The following is a 19,529-nucleotide window of genomic DNA, read 5'->3' on the forward strand; positions in this document are numbered from 1 at the left end:
TGATTCAGCAGCGTAATGCAACGCGGGGAAAACGTCTCAACGCTGTATGGTTGTGGGGTACTCTTAAATGTTACACAGTAACATGAAACACAGGATCCATCAGGTAAATACGTTTCTACTAGCACGCAGCAGAAGGCCTCCTATAAAAGAGAAGCAAGAGTACAAGTGCGTAATCACTGTAGTCCTCTGTTAAAAGCCTGTATCAGTTTGATATATTTACAGCAGGTATATATATTTCTAGATATACTTCTAGAATAACTGTGAAAACCAGACCTCGCTTGTTCTTTACCACACAAAGTTTCTGGATCAAGGCTTTATGTTTAAGAAAAAGGCCCACCTTACATCAGAACAGCATCTGCAGCCCTCAGCAAGAATGAGCATTTCTGTCTTTAGAAGTTTATGATCTCTGAACATTTAAGAACAGGAAAGGAAGAGAAAGAAAAGTTAATTTCTCTCTTAAGGTAAAGTGTTTATTTCATCTGAAGATTCACACCTACTTCAAACCCCAACAAACATCTACACAGTCCCTCTCTTTGCACTGAAGCCTGTAGAGAGCTACACAATGTTACAACTGAACAAAGGAACAATAGAAAGAATGGGTAGGAAACAAATTTAAAATGTTAGGAATATTAGACAAAAAGAGTAAAGTCACATATTTAAGGGGTAGTTATAGCTTAAAACAGCAGGAAGTATTTCATTCAGGCTACCAGGACAAGCACACCAAAAGGCAGACTACAAACACTCTTCAGGGAGTGCTGTTTCTCACTGGGTTCTCATTCACTTTCTCTAAAGTACAGAAAGGTTTTAAACTTTACTACAAATATCCTCCTTTTAAATACCAGTAATGCACATTTTTTTGCAGTAACATCCAGAGAAAGAATATGCATGTTTTCGATATGCATGTTCACAAAAAGCTATGAAAATGTCTTTCTAAGTCACAAATGTAGACAGTTATTCACTCCGATCCTTTGGCTCCCGGTATTTCCACTGTATGTAGTCAAAGATGTCTTTCTCACATTCTACTGGTAGGGCCTCCCCAGCAACTCCTGCAAGCACATTACAGATACTATTGAAAAGGTGGAAATTCCATATAATTCTGCACTGTCAAAAGCATTGCAAGATCAAGATGATTGAGACAATCAATTTCACTGTACGCAAAACACATTTGCAAGTGAAACGATGAGCACCCCCCTCTCCCTCCCAAAAAAAAACACACAGGAAAAAAGCCCAACCCCCACAGAAAGCCACCACCTCCCACAGAGTTTTTCCACACAATATTTAGGTATTCATTCTCGGTGTCAGAATAAATAACTAACTGTAGAGCTATAATGTTCATACAGTTAAAATATATACACACAATGCGCAGTCAGGCCCCCCCTCAAATGGGAAACAATTAAAAGACAAATCATGTTAAAAGAATGAGAAAATGTGCTGAGCATTGCAGAGCAAATCCAAACTGTAGTTCAGTTAAGACCAAGCAGATTAGGTGTCCTGATGTGCTTATTTTGTTCCACAATGCTGTCTATACATCAGTAGCTTGCCTCCCTCTGCTAAAATGGTTTACAATTCCAGGAAGGACAGAGTGAAAAATTTTGTTAAATTGCAGTATTTGCCAAGATTTCCAATTGAGATGATGATTAAAGGAGAGGTTCACACAAAACATGCAACTAGAAAGAATACTGTTTAAAAGTCCAGACTGACCAGTGACACCCAAGGGACGGATCGTGTACTCATTGATTGTGAAGCCCATTTCCAGAGCATGGGTTCTCATGTTCTTATTGAATATATCACTGCCTGTGAAATACAGTACACCACAGTAATACTGATCTTTAGGGATAAGCCTGGAATAAAAATGGAAGAGAAGTACATATTTAGGACAAATATGAAGCCACAAGCCATTTGGAATTCAGCCACTTAAAAAGGGAGCAGATCTAGAATTGTGTTCAAGTGCATACATTCTGCAGTTCTGTGTATTTGATTCTTCCAGATGCCCGACTCAGGAATGAAGTACATATCAGAGTAAGGTACAACACATCTAACCTGACTCATAACTTGTTACAATGCTTTCATTACTGCCAAGAATTCATGGCAAAACAGTATCATCAAGTAGGTCACAATTCTGAAACTGGATACAAAGCCATGACTTAAAATACAGTACTCTTGCTAATAACCTGCTCTAGACACAGCGGTTATACAGGGGTTTCCATACAAGGTAATTAGAAACCTAGTAAATGCCTTCTTCTAAACAGGGAAATAGAGATTTGGATGCAGAACTTGAAATGAATGTCTGTAATACAGCAGACAGCTAAGTTCTTTATTGATTGGAAAGTATACCGAATATCAATTCTCCTGTGTGGATACAATGTTCCATCTTCTTTATTTGGCAGCTGGCAGACACCCTAGGAGAAAGTAAAGAAAGTAAGAAATTAAACAGGTCTGAGATAGGCTTACATTGTAGGGCTTGGCTGTTCTTGACTACCCCAGTGCTACACAAACTTTTAAAATGCACACAGCTCTTGTTTGATCATCACTTATCGTGGAGAGTAAAATTAAATTCTTACCAAACCGATCAAATACTTATTAGAACAGCTGGCCATCAGTAGTACTGGGAGCTACTGCTCATAAGAGGACTGTAATTCAATATAGCACATAAATCACTTCTTAAGTTATATAGCAGCAAGGACGACAGGAATTATTTTCCATTCACTAAGTCACAACTGCAAAGAGTTTTTAAGAGGAAAAAAATATAAAAATCCCACAACACCAGCAGTCTAAACAACACTGTTGTACATATCCCAGCTTTTGTCACGAGAGGTAACCCCCACAACATCCCCCCCCCCCCTTCCCCTGAAAGGTCTTACCATGAATTTGGTGTCACCTTTAGATAGCACATCAGTGACAAAGTGGACTTTTTCCAGTTGTTCTATAACTTGATGCAGAAGCTTTGACTAGGAACAGTAACAACATGGAAGAAGAAATTACTTCACTTACCATGAGAATATCTTACCTGTTTAGCTGCAGGTCATAACCAGAAGACATCACATAATTATCTATGTTACAGACATGAAATTTGACCAAGAGGAAAAGGATCAGAGCAACACTGAGAAAAAAAGCTAGTAAAATCACAACGTTGAAGCATAAGAAAAGTTTCCAGTGAAATCCATGTCAGATTGTTTTCATTTAGAGTGATAAAACTTGCTTTTTGGTTTGAGTTTTCAACTTCAAAGCAATTAATCTATAGCAGCAACACGAAAAAATGGATTATCATTAGGACTTCCCCAGAGGTAGCCACAGAAGACTATAAGGGCAGCAGGACATCTGCTTCACCTCCAGAAGGAGGAGGCTACATAAAGAGATACTTTAATCCCTGCTTTATTCACATAGTCATTACAATTCTACTTCATACAGTACATGAATTTAGGAGGAATCAGAGAAGACGACTGAGGGAAGGATGAGAGTAAATACACTGTGCTGAGAACCCAACATAAAATTGCTTCTCAGATCCACACATTAACTCCTCAAAAAAAAAAAAAAAAAAGGAAAAAGGTGATCAAACAGCTACAAAAAGATGCAGGAAGCTGAAATGCAAGTCTGACACTGCATATCATCCAAATTTAAAATACCCTTCTGGAAATGTTGCTCAATACTAAACATAGTAGCAGAGAAACACACCTGTTTGGATGACTCAGATGTGAAAGTCGGATGGGTTAAGAGAACATCCATGTCACCACTTGACTCTGCACCTAGGCAAGTAAGAAGCAAAGAAAATTCCTCCCACATAAGATGAGAAATATATGAACACTGATGAAAATGCTTCTAACCCCTTCTGATAACACACACATTTCTTGTAGAGAATAGTTAGTGAGTTTTCCAGAAACATATGAAAAGCTGATCTGAAGGAAAGAAAACCTTTTCCTTTCCATCAAAGTTGATATCACCACACTTCTCAGAAAGCATCCAAGAACTTGCTGCTATACTCTCTAACAATGAAGCACAAACAAGGTGTTTGACTACTGCACTAACCCATTAAAAACAGCAGTAACAGAAAAAGCTGGATTTCAGCATAAACTTACTCTGCAGAAAAACATGTATTATCGTGATCTGCTTATTTGCCCAAAATAAAATACAGAAGATCAGTGTACCAACCTCGTCTAAAACTGCCACAGACCGTAGCGATATAATTTGGGTCCACGTTCTTTACCTCTTTCAGCACAATTTCCTACAGAAAGAGGAAAGATTAATGTTTCAAGATGACAGCTGTTCACTGGCCTTCAATGCCTCACAGTCTTTGACAAAGACTTTCTGACCTGCATTTGCAACATTTCTTCCCTCGGGATTCTTTTCTCAAAATCTTCAAAATACCTGTGTATAGAAAAGTAAAAGTGTCTGAAAGATGGGTATGGGTAGCATCTTAAAATTTTAGTCAATTAAAAGTGGTATCAGAAGAAACAATAGAATTTTTATATCACATCATCAAAAGTTCCCCATTCTCACCACAGCGAACCAGCCCAATCCCTACATCTTCAGACAACTCTCCTAGATGTAGGACTTTCCCAATCCCACCTCAGGTGGGTTAAAGTGGAACCAGGGACAAAAGGAAGCCTGCAGAGAGCTGTAAACTATTCCTGCAGTTCAGCACTGGAGTAACATCTGAGCACAGCGCTAGAAGCAGACCCAAGGACAATACACAAGCTAAAAACACGCAGGAAACATGGACAGGTCAGATGGGTAATCTTATGCTCTCTTCCTTGACAGTATTTTCCTGTGAATACTCACACATGTAAAGATGCATACTAAGTATGGAGCTCAGATGAGTAGTGGGGAAAATAAATAAGTAAATAAATAGCTGCATAACACTTCTCACTTGCTAGCAGGCAGTTTGTCTGGGCCACAAACCCTGCATCCCTGCCACTGATTCAGATACACCAAAGCTGCCCCCACACATAGAGCATATAGAGAGGACAGGACCTTACTTGGCCTCCATAACCTTACATTACATTCTGGTGTCTTAGGCAGTTATTAGAAAAACCAAAAAAGCTTACTTCAACCCAATTCGCTGGTGATGGGTCAGCTTGTGCTCATTTTTTCTCAGATCTAAAAGATTAAAAAAAGAGTTATTTAAGGGCAAAACTCTTACAGTGAGTTTTCAACAACACAAAGATGGTGCAAATGAAGAATATCTAACATGCAAATAGCAACTTCAAACACAAAGAAGAGATTTCAAACAGGCTGCTCAGCAGCTGACAGTATGAATAGAAATGCCTAGCACACTTTCCTGATACAGACTTCGAAAGACTATTAATTTTAAACACAAAAATGAAGTTATTTTCAATGTAATCTATAAATACTCTACTGTATGTATACAATGCCTCTAGCCTGCACACTACATTTAGATTACCTTGTTGTTGTTATTTTATCAATACGGTTTCCTCAAACTAAAGGCTTACCTGCTGTTACAGTATCACTGTGAAACAAGCAACGTGACATAAGAAACATTATCAGAGAATAAACTGAGGACCCAAAGTTACACCCATACTGACCTTCTAAAGTCTTAATTCCTTCCTCAACGAACTTCCTAGCAGCAGCAGGACTGCAAAAAGGGCAAAGCAATGTGCAATTACGAACAGCAGGAATCTTACAACGCTGCAAAGGACATTAGAATTCACTCAAACTGCCTAGATTCTTCAAGGTCAAGATTAAAGTTGCTTATAATGCTTATCATCCTTTTGTCACATGCTTTTTCAATTTTTATTTTCAAGCAACACAGACAACTACCCAAGGCTCTGCCCGCACATTTTTAGCATTGATGGAACTATATACTGATGTATGATTTTAAAAAGTAAACAAACAAAATCTCACCGAACAGCCAATTCAGCTTTAGACAATACCAGTATGTAACTGACGGCACAAGAACTACATCAACTATAAACAGCCTCTGAGCCAACTTAAGGCTACAACGTAAGTGTCTTTAGACTAGAACTTGAAAACAAACAAAAATCCACACAAGACTCTAGCTTGCAACCTAAAGTACAGAAAAACAACTTGGCTGAAGAATTTGTCATAAGCACAACATAAACATCCACAAACTTTCAGCAAACCTTCCTTCAGAATTACTTAAGAACCACTGCATTCCCTGCCTTCAATCTCAAGGGGTTTCAATATTGCTTTTCCCTCTTCTCCCCCACAGCATTCCACTCTGTTCTGTTTTTAAGCACAAATGTTCTATATTTAGCCAATCCTGTTCTTGGCAAGCAGTATCACAGCCCTTCACACTCAAGATATTGACTTCTGCTGCTATGCATAAGCCAGTGCCTGTCTGTAGACTGAGCTCTTCTCTGCCAAAATTTTCCTATGCACAGAAAAGGAACGAGAACAGACTTAAGACCTCCTAATATCATCTTTCTGAAAATCCCTGTTTTTGAGGGGTTGGCAGGGCTCTGGATCTCCTTTTACAAACATGGTAAAAATACTATTCTCCCTAATTAGATTTTGCACCGTAAGTCTAATAGGCTGCTACTCTGCCTTCTTGATTCTACTTTTCTCAATCTTTTGATTCAGTTTTTGATCACCTCCCTCTCTCCTTCCCCTCTCAGCTTGCACACAGGAGCTTTCTACTTCCACTCCTCTACTGCAAAAACTGTAGCTGACAGCAACTACTCCCCCCCCACCAATAACAAATAATAACTAAGCTTTACCCAATGCCAGTAACTCGTGTCAGGAAGTTGATGGAAGCGCTTGTATCATCTTGTCGAATCTGCAAAAAACATAGTAATGTGAACAAACTCTTCTTTACTCCATTTCAGTAAATAAAGAAAGCTTATAAAACAACTTGGTCAGATTCTGCTTTGGACACCTACTGTAAATCAGAACAAAACAGTACTAACAGTAATACTGTGCATTAGGACAGTGCCAAATGTACCATTCTTGGAAGTTAATTGCCTTACCTGCCCATACTAAGGGAAACAGTGAGGTTAAAACTCAATTCTACAGCCTTCCAGAGTCAGAATTCCACTTCTCACAGAAGACATTCACATGCCAATTATACAATCTAAAATATTTTCATAAGTAGACAGTTCTGAGGCTTTGCCTAAGCTTCTCATTCCCCACTTTTTGCTTTGCACAGAGTCCACCATTCTTCTGCTTGACATCAGTCGCCACAGAGAGCAACAGAAACTGCACAAAGCAAGCAGACTACTTCATGAAGTACACAGTAAAACAGCTATTGAGAAATAAAGCACAAGAGAAAGAAACACACCTTTTCCAATTTGCGAAGCTTTCCAGTAGATAAAAACTCATCTATTTTCTCAGCTATTTTAGCACCTACTCCATCCTAAACATTGAGGAAGGATGAAATACAAGTCAATTTCAAGGTCACTTGCAGCCATCACATCTAAGAAAAACAAAGCTCAACAAAAAGAACCACGACGCCACAGAAGCCATTTTAAAACACTGGTTTGTAAGAGACCAAGAGCATCAATCGTACAACACAGTGAGCACAAACACAGTACTTCAAGTGCTGTATTACCAGTCCCCTGAAAACAGTTATTTTAGAAGTTATTTTAAAGGAATCAAAACCAGGTTTTTGATTCCTACAACTCCAGTTCCCCAAACTTAGCGAGATAATAAGTAACACAGCAAAGGGGAAACCTGTCACAGCAGAAGTCTTTCACAAAAGAGACCCATCTGGAGTCCCCAGTTCCACTTACGAAATCGCCACAGCTCATGTGCTGCACTCCTCGCCGTCCCGAGCCGGCTGCCAGGAGAAGCTGATGCAAGCACTCATTTGCTTCCCTCCTCCTGGAAACCTCAGGACCCATCCTAACACAGCTCCTCCACCCCGAGAAGGCAAATTCGCCCCGGGCCCCGTCAGCGGCAACTAGAGCGTGCACACCTACCAGCTTCTTAGCTTCGGCTCCACTCCGTATTCTGCTGGGGTACCGGGAAATGACAGAGGCCGCCTTCCTGCGGAGCGGCGTTAATCAGCGCCCAGAACCGAGCAGCGCGCCCAGCCCTGCGCACGGCTCGTGCGGCGAGGCCCGGCCCGCCCCCCGAGAGAAAAGAAAAAGGCAGCCCTGAGGAAGAAGACGGTACCTGTACGCGTTGTACTTGTGGATGGCTCGGCTCACGTTGCGCTCGTAATTCGCCAGCTCTACGGGGAGAAACACAGTTGGAACAGCCGAGCCGAATCCCAGGACGCCCCCTCCCCGCGCCCCCCCATACCCATAAGGAAGTCTGTGATGCCCTGGTTCAGGCTCTCCTGCGGCGCCTTTCGCTTGCTCATTGCGGGCAGCGGCAGCGACCAACACCGAAAAATTACCCGGCAGCACCTCCGGCGGTGACGTGCAGAGACCGCGACAGGCTGCGGCACGCAATGCGGGAGGCGCGGGTCGCTCTTCTGCTGCGCTGCGGCCGGGAGGGAGCGTGGGCGGCGTTCCCCGTTCCGCCGGCGCAGTGGAGACGCGGCTGCCAGCAAAGAGGTTCTGCGGAAGGGGTGACGGGGACAGCGTTGTGTAACCAACGAACATACGGAACAGTGTGACCAGATTGGGTCTGGGAGAGGAGCAGCCTGGCTCCACCCCTTCCTGTCACACAGCTGGATTGCCTTCACCTGTGCTCCCGCGGCTGAATCAGTGCTCGCCTCGGGTGGTCAATCAGAGGTTCGGGCCGTGATCCAGCAGTTCTCATACAGCGGTGCATTGCTCAAGTTCCGCCTAGGATTGCTGAAGACTGTACAGGATTGCTGGTCTTTGCTGGGGTTTCATGAAGTCTGCATGGGGTTTGCAAAATTTTGCATGGGTTCACTTAAGTTCACGCTGGTTTGCATAGTTTGGTTGGTCTTTGCTGCCTAAAAATTCAACTTCTTTACTCAGTCCCTGACAGTTTGCAGGTGGAATCTCTATTTCTGATCCGTCTAGTGCTCGCCGTAGTGCTGCTGCCACTTCCCCCACCCTGTCAGGGGATGTCCCTTCAATTAAAATATCACCTGTATGTTGATACAATTTCACATCCTGAGGCAGTGAAACTGTTTGTAAAAGCTCAGCAAGTGCAACATGAGCAAGGATGGCAGAATGTTTACACACCTGTGAGAGTCTGCTAAAGATATATTGTATCCCCTCCCAAGCAGAAGCAAAGTTTTCTTTACCCTCTTCCTGAAAGGGAACCATAAAGAACATGCTGTACACCAAAAGCTACCATCTGTGGATGTGCAGCTGCTTGCAAAAAAAGCTGTTATGTTGGCAATGTTTGAGACAGTGGCTGCCAGCGGGGCTGTATTAGCATTCAGGCACTGATAATCAATTGTTAATTGGCATCTCCTGTCTGGTTTCTGGACTGGCCAGACAGGTGAGTTATATGGGAAGTGCATTCTGGAGATTATTTGGATTTTCTCCAAATCTGCTGTGACTTCAGAAATCCCACGTCGTGCCGCAGCAGAAATGGGGTACTGCAGTACGTCACTGATCTCTGATTTGAGGAGCGCAGGGGCTGCACAAAGTAAGCGTGCTGCAGCCTCCCTGTTTCTTTGGGGTTTTGGGATTGACCCAGCTCTGTGTGCAGCTCTGCTGGTCTTCCTTTTTTTTTTCTTTTCTTCTTCATGTCATTATGGGAACTTTGAGATCGCAGCCTGAAACAGTGATGGAGCACCTGGTGAGGGGGGTAGCCAGCACTACGAGCACAGGTGGAAGGAATTCACCTGTGGGACCACATGGGGCTGAGCCTGCCCCCACCCCTCCCTGACCTCATTTAAGGGCCATTCGTGGCTTCTCTGTGTGCCGGTCTGGTTGATACCATGTTTTTTTCATCACCTGAGATGCCAGCTGAAAAAAAAATAATAATATTTTTTAAAAAGGCATGACAACATGATTTTGCTGGTTATTTATTTATTTACAGGTATTCATAAGCACTTCACACCGGTTTGGTGGGTTTATCGAAGTTTTCCTTGGTTTTCTTCGTCGTCTCCCATTCTCCGACCCCTTCCTCTTCTGTGGTTATTTTTTTCCTCTGCTATCCAAGGAAAGAGAAAAACGAAACCCCGCCGCAGTTCCCGGCGGGCCGTCAGCCGGGTTGGGAAGGAGTTTCCGCAGTCTCTGCTGCCCCCGTGTGGCCAATCGGTGAAAGTACGGCCGTGTTTGTTCTGTGCCGGAGGCGGCAGGACGCGTGCGCACAGGCACGTTGAAGTGGTATATGTACTTTCTAGAAGCTCTGCTTAGCAATTCCGCCGATGTTTACTCTACTTAGTCCTCCACACAATGGTGCGTATGAGTCTCGAAGCATATAAGCAGCATCCATTCCCACGCAGACCATAGATACGGGCGGGCAGTCAATTCCAGGACCTCCGGCTCAGCGGTACTTTTCTCTCTTCTAATCCTGAGTGCTCCTTGCCTATTTGCTCGGGCGGTTTGACACCCACACCGGAGCCGGACACGGACTATTTTGGCTCTCAGCGTACCAGGCTCCAGTCGCATGCAAAATGAGGAACCAAAAACACTGCATGCGTGTGTACACGAAAATGCACGTGTAAAAGAAGGACAAGGGCAAAAGGGGAAGGAGGAGAGTGGGGGGAAATGGGAAGAAACACAGGCGCATGCGCTGTGCGGTCTCGCGGCTGGCGCATGCGCTGTGCGGTCTCGCGGCTGGCGCATGCGCTGTGCGGTCTCGCGGCTGGCGCATGCGCTGTGCGGTCTCGCGGCTGGCGCATGCGCTGTGCGGTCTCGCGGCTGGCGCATGCGCTGTGCGGTCTCGCGGCTGGCGCATGCGCTGTGCGGTCTCGCGGCTGGCGCATGCGCTGTGCGGTCTCGCGGCTGGCGCATGCGCTGTGCGGTCTCGCGGCTGGCGCATGCGCTGTGCGGTCTCGCGGCTGGCGCATGCGCTGTGCGGTCTCGCGCCACAATGGAATGCCACTCGTGAAACAATAAAAGAAAGTCTCTCCCGCGGTCTTTTCCGACACCATAGAGCCCCAGAGAGCCCCGTAGAGCCCCATAGAGCCCCACAGAGCCCCATAGAGCCCCATAGCCGCCCCATAGAGCCCCATAGAGCCACATAGAGCCCCATAGCCGCCCGATAAAGCCCCATAGAGCCCCATAGAGCCCCATAGAGCCCCATAGCCGCCCCATAGAGCCCCATAGAGCCCGATAGAGCCCCATAGCCGCCCGATAGAGCCCCATAGAGCCCCATAGAGCCCCATAGAGCCCCATAGCCGCCCCATAGAGCCCCATAGAGCCCCATAGAGCCACATAGCCGCCCCATAGAGCCCCATAGAGCCCCATAGAGCCCCATAGCGGCCCCATAGAGCCCCATAGAGCCCCATAGAGCCCCATAGAGCCCCATAGCCGCCCCATAGAGCCCCATAGAGCCCCATAGAGCCCCATAGCCGCCCCATAGAGCCCCATAGAGCCACATAGAGCCCCATAGCCGCCCCATAAAGCCCCATAGAGCCCCATAGAGCCCCATAGCCGCCCCATAGAGCCCCATAGAGCCCCATAGAGCCCCATAGCCACCCCATAGAGCCCCATAGAGCCCCATAGAGCCCCATAGAGCCCCATAGCCGCCCCATAGAGCCCCATAGAGCCCCATAGAGCCCCATAGCCGCCCCATAGAGCCCCATAGAGCCCAATAGAGCCCCATAGAGCCCCATAGCCGCCCCATAGAGCCCCATAGAGCCCCATAGAGCCCCGTAGCCGCCCCATAGAGCCCCATAGAGCCCCATAGAGCCCCATAGCCGCCCCATAGAGCCCCATAGAGCCCCATAGAGCCCCATAGCCGCCCCATAGAGCCCCATAGCCGCCCCATAGAGCCCAATAGAGCCCCATAGAGCCCCATAGAGCCCCATAGAGCCCCGTAGCCGCCCCATAGAGCCCCATAGAGCCCCATAGAGCCCCATATCCGCCCCATAGAGCCCCATATCCGCCCCATAGAGCCCCATAGCCGCCCCATAGAGCCCCATAGAGCCCAATAGAGCCCCATAGCCGACCCATAGAGCCCCATAGAGCCCCATAGAGCCCCGTAGCCGCCCCATAGAGCCCCATAGAGCCCCATAGAGCCACATAGCCGCCCCATAGAGCCCCATAGAGCCCCATAGAGCCCCATAGCCGCCCCATAGAGCCCCATAGAGCCCCATAGAGCCCCATAGCCGCCCCATAGAGCCCCATAGAGCCCCATAGCCGCCCCATAGAGTCCCATAGAGTCCCATAGAGCCCCATACCCGCCCCATAGAGCCGCATAGAGCCCCATAGCCGCCCCATAGAGCCCCAGAGAGCCCCATAGAGCCCCATAGAGCCCCACAGAGCCCCATACAGCCCCATAGCCGACCCATAGAGCCCCATAGAGCCCCATAGAGCCCCATAGAGCCACATAGCCGCCCCATAGAGCCCCATAGAGCCCCATAGAGCCCCATAGAGCCCCATAGCCGCCCCATTGAGCCCCATAGAGCCCCATAGAGCCCCATAGCCGTCCCATAGAGCCCCATAGAGCCCCATAGAGCCCCATAGCCGCCCCATAGAGCTCCATAGAGCCCCATAGCCGCCCCATAGAGCCCCATAGAGCCCCATAGAGCCCCATAGCCGCCCCATAGAGCCCCATAGAGCCGCATAGAGCCCCATAGCCGCCCCATAGAGCCCCATAGAGCCCCATAGAGCCACATAGAGCCCCATAGCCGCCCCATAGAGTTCCATAGAGCCCCATAGCCGCCCCATAGAGCCCCATAGAGCCCCATAGAGCCCCGTAGCCGCCCCATAGAGCCCCATAGAGCCCCATAGAGCCCCATAGAGCCCCATAGAGCCCCATAGCCGCCCCATAGAGCCCCATAGAGCCCCATAGCCGCCCCATAGAGCCCCATAGAGCCCCATAGAGCCCCATAGCCGCCCCATAGAGCCCCATAGAGCCCCATAGAGCCCCATAGCCGCCCCATAGAGCCCCATAGAGCCCCATAGAGCCCCATAGCCGCCCCATAGCCGCCCCATAGAGCCCCATAGAGCCCCATAGCCGCCCCATAGAGCCCCATAGAGCCCCATAGAGCCCCATAGAGCCCCATAGCCGCCCCATAGAGCCCCATAGAGCCCCATAGAGCCACATAGCCGCCCCATAGAGCCCCATAGAGCCCCATAGCCGCCCCATAGCCGCCCCATAGAGCCCCATAGAGCCCCAGAGAGCCCCATAGAGCCCCATAGAGCCCCATAGCCGCGCCATAGAGCCCCATAGAGCCCCGTAGAGCCCCATAGCCGCCCCATAGAGCCCCATAGAGCCCCATAGAGCCCCATAGAGCCCCATACAGCCCCATAGCCGCCCCATAGAGCCCCATAGAGCCCCATAGAGCCCCGTAGCCGCCCCATAGAGCCCCATAGAGCCCCATAGAGCCCCATAGCCGCCCCATAGAGCCCCATAGAGCCACATAGAGCCCCATAGCCGCCCGATAAAGCCCCATAGAGCCCCATAGAGCCCCATAGAGCCCCATAGCCGCCCGATAGAGCCCCATAGCCGCCCGATAGAGCCCCATAGAGCCCCATAGCCGCCTCATAGAGCCCCATAGAGCCCCATAGAGCCACATAGCCGCCCCATAGAGCCCCATAGAGCCCCATAGCCGCCCCATAGCGGCCCCATAGAGCCCCATAGAGCCCCATAGAGCCCCATAGCCGCCCCATAGCCGCCCCATAGCCGCCCCATAGAGCCCCATAGAGCCCCATAGAGCCCCATAGAGCCACATAGAGCCCCATAGAGCCCCATAGCCGCCCCATAAAGCCCCATAGAGCCCCATACCCGCCCCATAGAGCCCCATAGAGCCCCATAGAGCCCCATAGCGCCCCATAGAGCCCCATAGAGCCCCATAGAGCCCCATAGCCACCCCATAGAGCCCCATAGAGCCCCATAGAGCCCCATAGCCGCCCCATAGAGCCCCATAGAGCCCCATAGAGCCCCATAGCCGCCCCATAGAGCCCCATAGAGCCCAATAGAGCCCCATAGAGCCCCATAGCCGCCCCATAGAGCCCCATAGAGCCCCATAGAGCCCCGTAGCCGCCCCATAGAGCCCCATAGAGCCCCATAGAGCCCCATAGCCGCCCCATAGAGCCCCATAGAGCCCGATAGAGCCCCATAGCCGCCCGATAGAGCCCCATAGAGCCCCATAGAGCCCCATAGAGCCCCATAGCCGCCCCATAGAGCCCCATAGAGCCCCATAGAGCCACATAGCCGCCCCATAGAGCCCCATAGAGCCCCATAGAGCCCCATAGCGGCCCCATAGAGCCCCATAGAGCCCCATAGAGCCCCATAGCCGCCCCATAGCCGCCCCATAGAGCCCCATAGAGCCCCATAGAGCCCCATAGCCGCCCCATAGAGCCCCATAGAGCCACATAGAGCCCCATAGCCGCCCCATAAAGCCCCATAGAGCCCCATAGAGCCCCATAGCCGCCCCATAGAGCCCCATAGAGCCCCATAGCGCCCCATAGAGCCCCATAGAGCCCCATAGAGCCCCATAGCCACCCCATAGAGCCCCATAGAGCCCCATAGAGCCCCATAGCCGCCCCATAGAGCCCCATAGAGCCCCATAGAGCCCCATAGCCGCCCCATAGAGCCCCATAGAGCCCAATAGAGCCCCATAGAGCCCCATAGCCGCCCCATAGAGCCCCATAGAGCCCCATAGAGCCCCGTAGCCGCCCCATAGAGCCCCATAGAGCCCCATAGAGCCCCATAGCCGCCCCATAGAGCCCCATAGAGCCCCATAGAGCCCCATAGCCGCCCCATAGAGCCCCATAGCCGCCCCATAGAGCCCAATAGAGCCCCATAGAGCCCCATAGAGCCCCGTAGCCGCCCCATAGAGCCCCATAGAGCCCCATAGAGCCCCATAGAGCCCCATAGAGCCCCATAGCCGCCCCATAGAGCCCCATAGAGCCCCATAGAGCCCCATAGCCGCCCCATAGAGCCCCATAGAGCCCAATAGAGCCCCATAGAGCCCCATAGCCGCCCCATAGAGCCCCATAGAGCCCCATAGAGCCCCGTAGCCGCCCCATAGAGCCCCATAGAGCCCCATAGAGCCCCATAGCCGCCCCATAGAGCCCCATAGAGCCCCATAGAGCCCCATAGCCGCCCCATAGAGCCCCATAGCCGCCCCATAGAGCCCAATAGAGCCCCATAGAGCCCCATAGAGCCCCATAGAGCCCCGTAGCCGCCCCATAGAGCCCCATAGAGCCCCATAGAGCCCCATATCCGCCCCATAGAGCCCCATATCCGCCCCATAGAGCCCCATAGCCGCCCCATAGAGCCCCATAGAGCCCAATAGAGCCCCATAGCCGACCCATAGAGCCCCATAGAGCCCCATAGAGCCCCGTAGCCGCCCCATAGAGCCCCATAGAGCCCCATAGAGCCACATAGCCGCCCCATAGAGCCCCATAGAGCCCCATAGAGCCCCATAGCCGCCCCATAGAGCCCCATAGAGCCCCATAGAGCCCCATAGCCGCCCCATAGAGCCCCATAGAGCCCCATAGCCGCCCCATAGAGTCCCATAGAGTCCCATAGAGCCCCATACCCGCCCCATAGAGCCGCATAGAGCCCCATAGCCGCCCCATAGAGCCCCAGAGAGCCCCAGAGAGCCCCATAGAGCCCCATAGAGCCCCACAGAGCCCCATACAGCCCCATAGCCGACCCATAGAGCCCCATAGAGCCCCATAGAGCCCCATAGAGCCACATAGCCGCCCCATAGAGCCCCATAGAGCCCCATAGAGCCCCATAGAGCCCCATAGCCGCCCCATTGAGCCCCATAGAGCCCCATAGAGCCCCATAGCCGTCCCATAGAGCCCCATAGAGCCCCATAGAGCCCCATAGCCGCCCCATAGAGCTCCATAGAGCCCCATAGCCGCCCCATAGAGCCCCATAGAGCCCCATAGAGCCCCATAGCCGCCCCATAGAGCCCCATAGAGCCGCATAGAGCCCCATAGCCGCCCCATAGAGCCCCATAGAGCCCCATAGCCGCCCCATAGAGCCCCATAGAGCCCCATAGAGCCCCATAGCCGCCCCATAGCCGCCCCATAGAGCCCCATAGAGCCCCATAGCCGCCCCATAGAGCCCCATAGAGCCCCATAGAGCCCCATAGAGCCCCATAGCCGCCCCATAGAGCCCCATAGAGCCCCATAGAGCCACATAGCCGCCCCATAGAGCCCCATAGAGCCCCATAGCCGCCCCATAGCCGCCCCATAGAGCCCCATAGAGCCCCAGAGAGCCCCATAGAGCCCCATAGAGCCCCATAGCCGCGCCATAGAGCCCCATAGAGCCCCGTAGAGCCCCATAGCCGCCCCATAGAGCCCCATAGAGCCCCATAGAGCCCCATAGAGCCCCATACAGCCCCATAGCCGCCCCATAGAGCCCCATAGAGCCCCATAGAGCCCCGTAGCCGCCCCATAGAGCCCCATAGAGCCCCATAGAGCCCCATAGCCGCCCCATAGAGCCCCATAGAGCCACATAGAGCCCCATAGCCGCCCGATAAAGCCCCATAGAGCCCCATAGAGCCCCATAGAGCCCCATAGCCGCCCGATAGAGCCCCATAGCCGCCCGATAGAGCCTCATAGAGCCCCATAGCCGCCTCATAGAGCCCCATAGAGCCCCATAGAGCCACATAGCCGCCCCATAGAGCCCCATAGAGCCCCATAGCCGCCCCATAGCGGCCCCATAGAGCCCCATAGAGCCCCATAGAGCCCCATAGCCGCCCCATAGCCGCCCCATAGCCGCCCCATAGAGCCCCATAGAGCCCCATAGAGCCCCATAGAGCCACATAGAGCCCCATAGAGCCCCATAGCCGCCCCATAAAGCCCCATAGAGCCCCATAGCCGCCCCATAGAGCCCCATAGAGCCCCATAGAGCCCCATAGCGCCCCATAGAGCCCCATAGAGCCCCATAGAGCCCCATAGCCACCCCATAGAGCCCCATAGAGCCCCATAGAGCCCCATAGCCGCCCCATAGAGCCCCATAGAGCCCCATAGCCGCCCCATAGAGCCCCATAGAGCCCAATAGAGCCCCATAGAGCCCCATAGCCGCCCCATAGAGCCCCATAGAGCCCCATAGAGCCCCGTAGCCGCCCCATAGAGCCCCATAGAGCCCCATAGAGCCCCATAGCCGCCCCATAGAGCCCCATAGAGCCCGATAGAGCCCCATAGCCGCCCGATAGAGCCCCATAGAGCCCCATAGAGCCCCATAGAGCCCCATAGCCGCCCCATAGAGCCCCATAGAGCCCCATAGAGCCACATAGCCGCCCCATAGAGCCCCATAGAGCCCCATAGAGCCCCATAGCGGCCCCATAGAGCCCCATAGAGCCCCATAGAGCCCCATAGCCGCCCCATAGCCGCCCCATAGAGCCCCATAGAGCCCCATAGAGCCCCATAGCCGCCCCATAGAGCCCCATAGAGCCACATAGAGCCCCATAGCCGCCCCATAAAGCCCCATAGAGCCCCATAGAGCCCCATAGCCGCCCCATAGAGCCCCATAGAGCCCCATAGCGCCCCATAGAGCCCCATAGAGCCCCATAGAGCCCCATAGCCACCCCATAGAGCCCCATAGAGCCCCATAGAGCCCCATAGCCGCCCCATAGAGCCCCATAGAGCCCCATAGAGCCCCATAGCCGCCCCATAGAGCCCCATAGAGCCCAATAGAGCCCCATAGAGCCCCATAGCCGCCCCATAGAGCCCCATAGAGCCCCATAGAGCCCCGTAGCCGCCCCATAGAGCCCCATAGAGCCCCATAGAGCCCCATAGCCGCCCCATAGAGCCCCATAGAGCCCCATAGAGCCCCATAGCCGCCCCATAGAGCCCCATAGCCGCCCCATAGAGCCCAATAGAGCCCCATAGAGCCCCATAGAGCCCCGTAGCCGCCCCATAGAGCCCCATAGAGCCCCATAGAGCCCCATATCCGCCCCATAGAGCCCCATAGAGCCCCATAGAGCCCCATAGCCGCCCCATAGAGCCCCATAGAGCCCAATAGAGCCCCATAGCCGACCCATAGAGCCCCATAGAGCCCCATAGAGCCCCGTAGCCGCCCCATAGAGCCCCATAGAGCCCCATAGAGCCACATAGCCGCCCCATAGAGCCCCATAGAGCCCCATAGAGCCCCATAGCCGCCCCATAGAGCCCCATAGAGCCCCATAGAGCCCCATAGCCGCCCCATAGAGCCCCATAGAGCCCCATAGCCGCCCCATAGAGTCCCATAGAGTCCCATAGAGCCCCATACCCGCCCCATAGAGCCGCATAGAGCCCCATAGCCGCCCCATAGAGCCCCAGAGAGCCCCATAGAGCCCCATAGAGCCCCACAGAGCCCCATACAGCCCCATAGCCGACCCATAGAGCTCCATAGAGCCCCATAGAGCCCCATAGAGCCACATAGCCGCCCCATAGAGCCCCATAGAGCCCCATAGAGCCCCATAGAGCCCCATAGCCGCCCCATTGAGCCCCATAGAGCCCCATAGAGCCCCATAGCCGTCCCATAGAGCCCCATAGAGCCCCATAGAGCCCCATAGAGCCCCATAGCCGCCCCATAGAGCTCCATAGAGCCCCATAGCCGCCCCATAGAGCCCCATAGAGCCCCATAGAGCCCCATAGCCGCCCCATAGAGCCCCATAGAGCCGCATAGAGCCCCATAGCCGCCCCATAGAGCCCCATAGAGCCCCATAGAGCCACATAGAGCCCCATAGCCGCCCCATAGAGTTCCATAGAGCCCCATAGAGCCCCATAGAGCCCCATAGAGCCCCATAGAGCCCCGTAGCCGCCCCATAGAGCCCCATAGAGCCCCATAGCCGCCCCATAGAGCCCCATAGATCCCCATAGAGCCCCATAGAGCCCCATAGCCGCCCCATAGAGCCCCATAGAGCCCCATAGCCGCCCCATAGAGCCCCATAGAGCCCCATAGAGCCCCATAGCCGCCCCATAGAGCCCCATAGAGCCCCATAGAGCCCCATAGAGCCCCATAGCCGCCCCATAGAGCCCCATAGAGCCCCATAGCCGCCCCATAGAGCCCCATAGAGCCCCATAGAGCCCCATAGAGCCCCATAGAGCCCCATAGCCGCCCCATAGAGCCCCATAGAGCCCCATAGAGCCACATAGCCGCCCCATAGAGCCCCATAGCCGCCCCATAGCCGCCCCATAGCCGCCCCATAGCCGCCCCATAGAGCCCCAGAGAGCCCCATAGAGCCCCATAGAGCCCCATAGCCGCGCCATAGAGCCCCATAGAGCCCCGTAGAGCCCCATAGCCGCCCCATAGAGCCCCATAGAGCCCCATAGAGCCCCATAGAGCCCTATAGAGCCCCATAGCCGCCCCATAGAGCCCCATAGAGCCCCATAGAGCCCCGTAGCCGCCCCATAGAGCCCCATAGAGCCCCATAGAGCCCCATAGCCGCCCCATAGAGCCCCATAGAGCCACATAGAGCCCCATAGCCGCCCGATAAAGCCCCATAGAGCCCCATAGAGCCCCATAGAGCCCCATAGAGCCCCATAGCCGCCCGATAGAGCCCCATAGCCGCCCGATAGAGCCCCATAGAGCCCCATAGCCGCCCCATAGAGCCCCAT

The 19,529-nt window shown here is 52.2% G+C and overlaps 1 protein-coding gene across 3 annotated transcripts; it reads right to left on the minus strand.

Moving 5' to 3' along the window:
• Positions 1-448: 448 nt before the first annotated feature.
• POLB (DNA polymerase beta) lies at positions 449-10,605 on the minus strand. Of its 3 annotated transcripts, none has more exons than XM_040651553.2 (14): positions 8,318-10,605; positions 8,092-8,149; positions 7,896-7,962; positions 7,256-7,330; positions 6,696-6,754; positions 5,541-5,590; positions 5,043-5,094; positions 4,308-4,362; positions 4,147-4,219; positions 3,673-3,743; positions 2,862-2,948; positions 2,335-2,399; positions 1,702-1,841; positions 449-1,046 (listed from the first exon to the last, which is right to left on the minus strand). In XM_040651553.2, the coding sequence occupies exons 1-14, from the start codon at positions 8,523-8,525 to the stop codon at positions 952-954; spliced, it is 1,155 nt and encodes a 384-aa protein (XP_040507487.1). In that variant the 5' UTR covers positions 8,526-10,605; the 3' UTR covers positions 449-951. The 3 variants fall into 3 exon arrangements, with proteins under 3 accessions (XP_040507487.1, XP_040507488.1, XP_046759382.1); XM_040651554.2 differs by having other exon boundaries at positions 8,221-8,331; XM_046903426.1 differs by having other exon boundaries at positions 7,707-7,962; positions 8,221-8,331.
• Between the last annotated feature and the right edge of the window lie 8,924 nt (positions 10,606-19,529).

Source organism: Gallus gallus, chromosome 22 (genome assembly GCF_016699485.2).
Source record: "Gallus gallus isolate bGalGal1 chromosome 22, bGalGal1.mat.broiler.GRCg7b, whole genome shotgun sequence".
Taxonomy (NCBI): Eukaryota; Metazoa; Chordata; class Aves; order Galliformes; family Phasianidae; genus Gallus; species Gallus gallus.

Coding starts and splice junctions, on each gene's coding strand:
- POLB (XM_046903426.1), bottom strand. CDS start 8,281: ATGAGCAAGCGAAAGGCGCCGCAGGAGAGCCTGAACCAGGGCATCACA. Junction 2,949..3,672: donor CATCTGAGTCATCCAAACAG/GTGTGTTTCTCT, acceptor TACTGTTCCTAG/TCAAAGCTTCTGCATCAAGT. Junction 1,047..1,701: donor CCGTCCCTTGGGTGTCACTG/GTCAGTCTGGAC, acceptor ATGTGCTTGCAG/GAGTTGCTGGGGAGGCCCTA.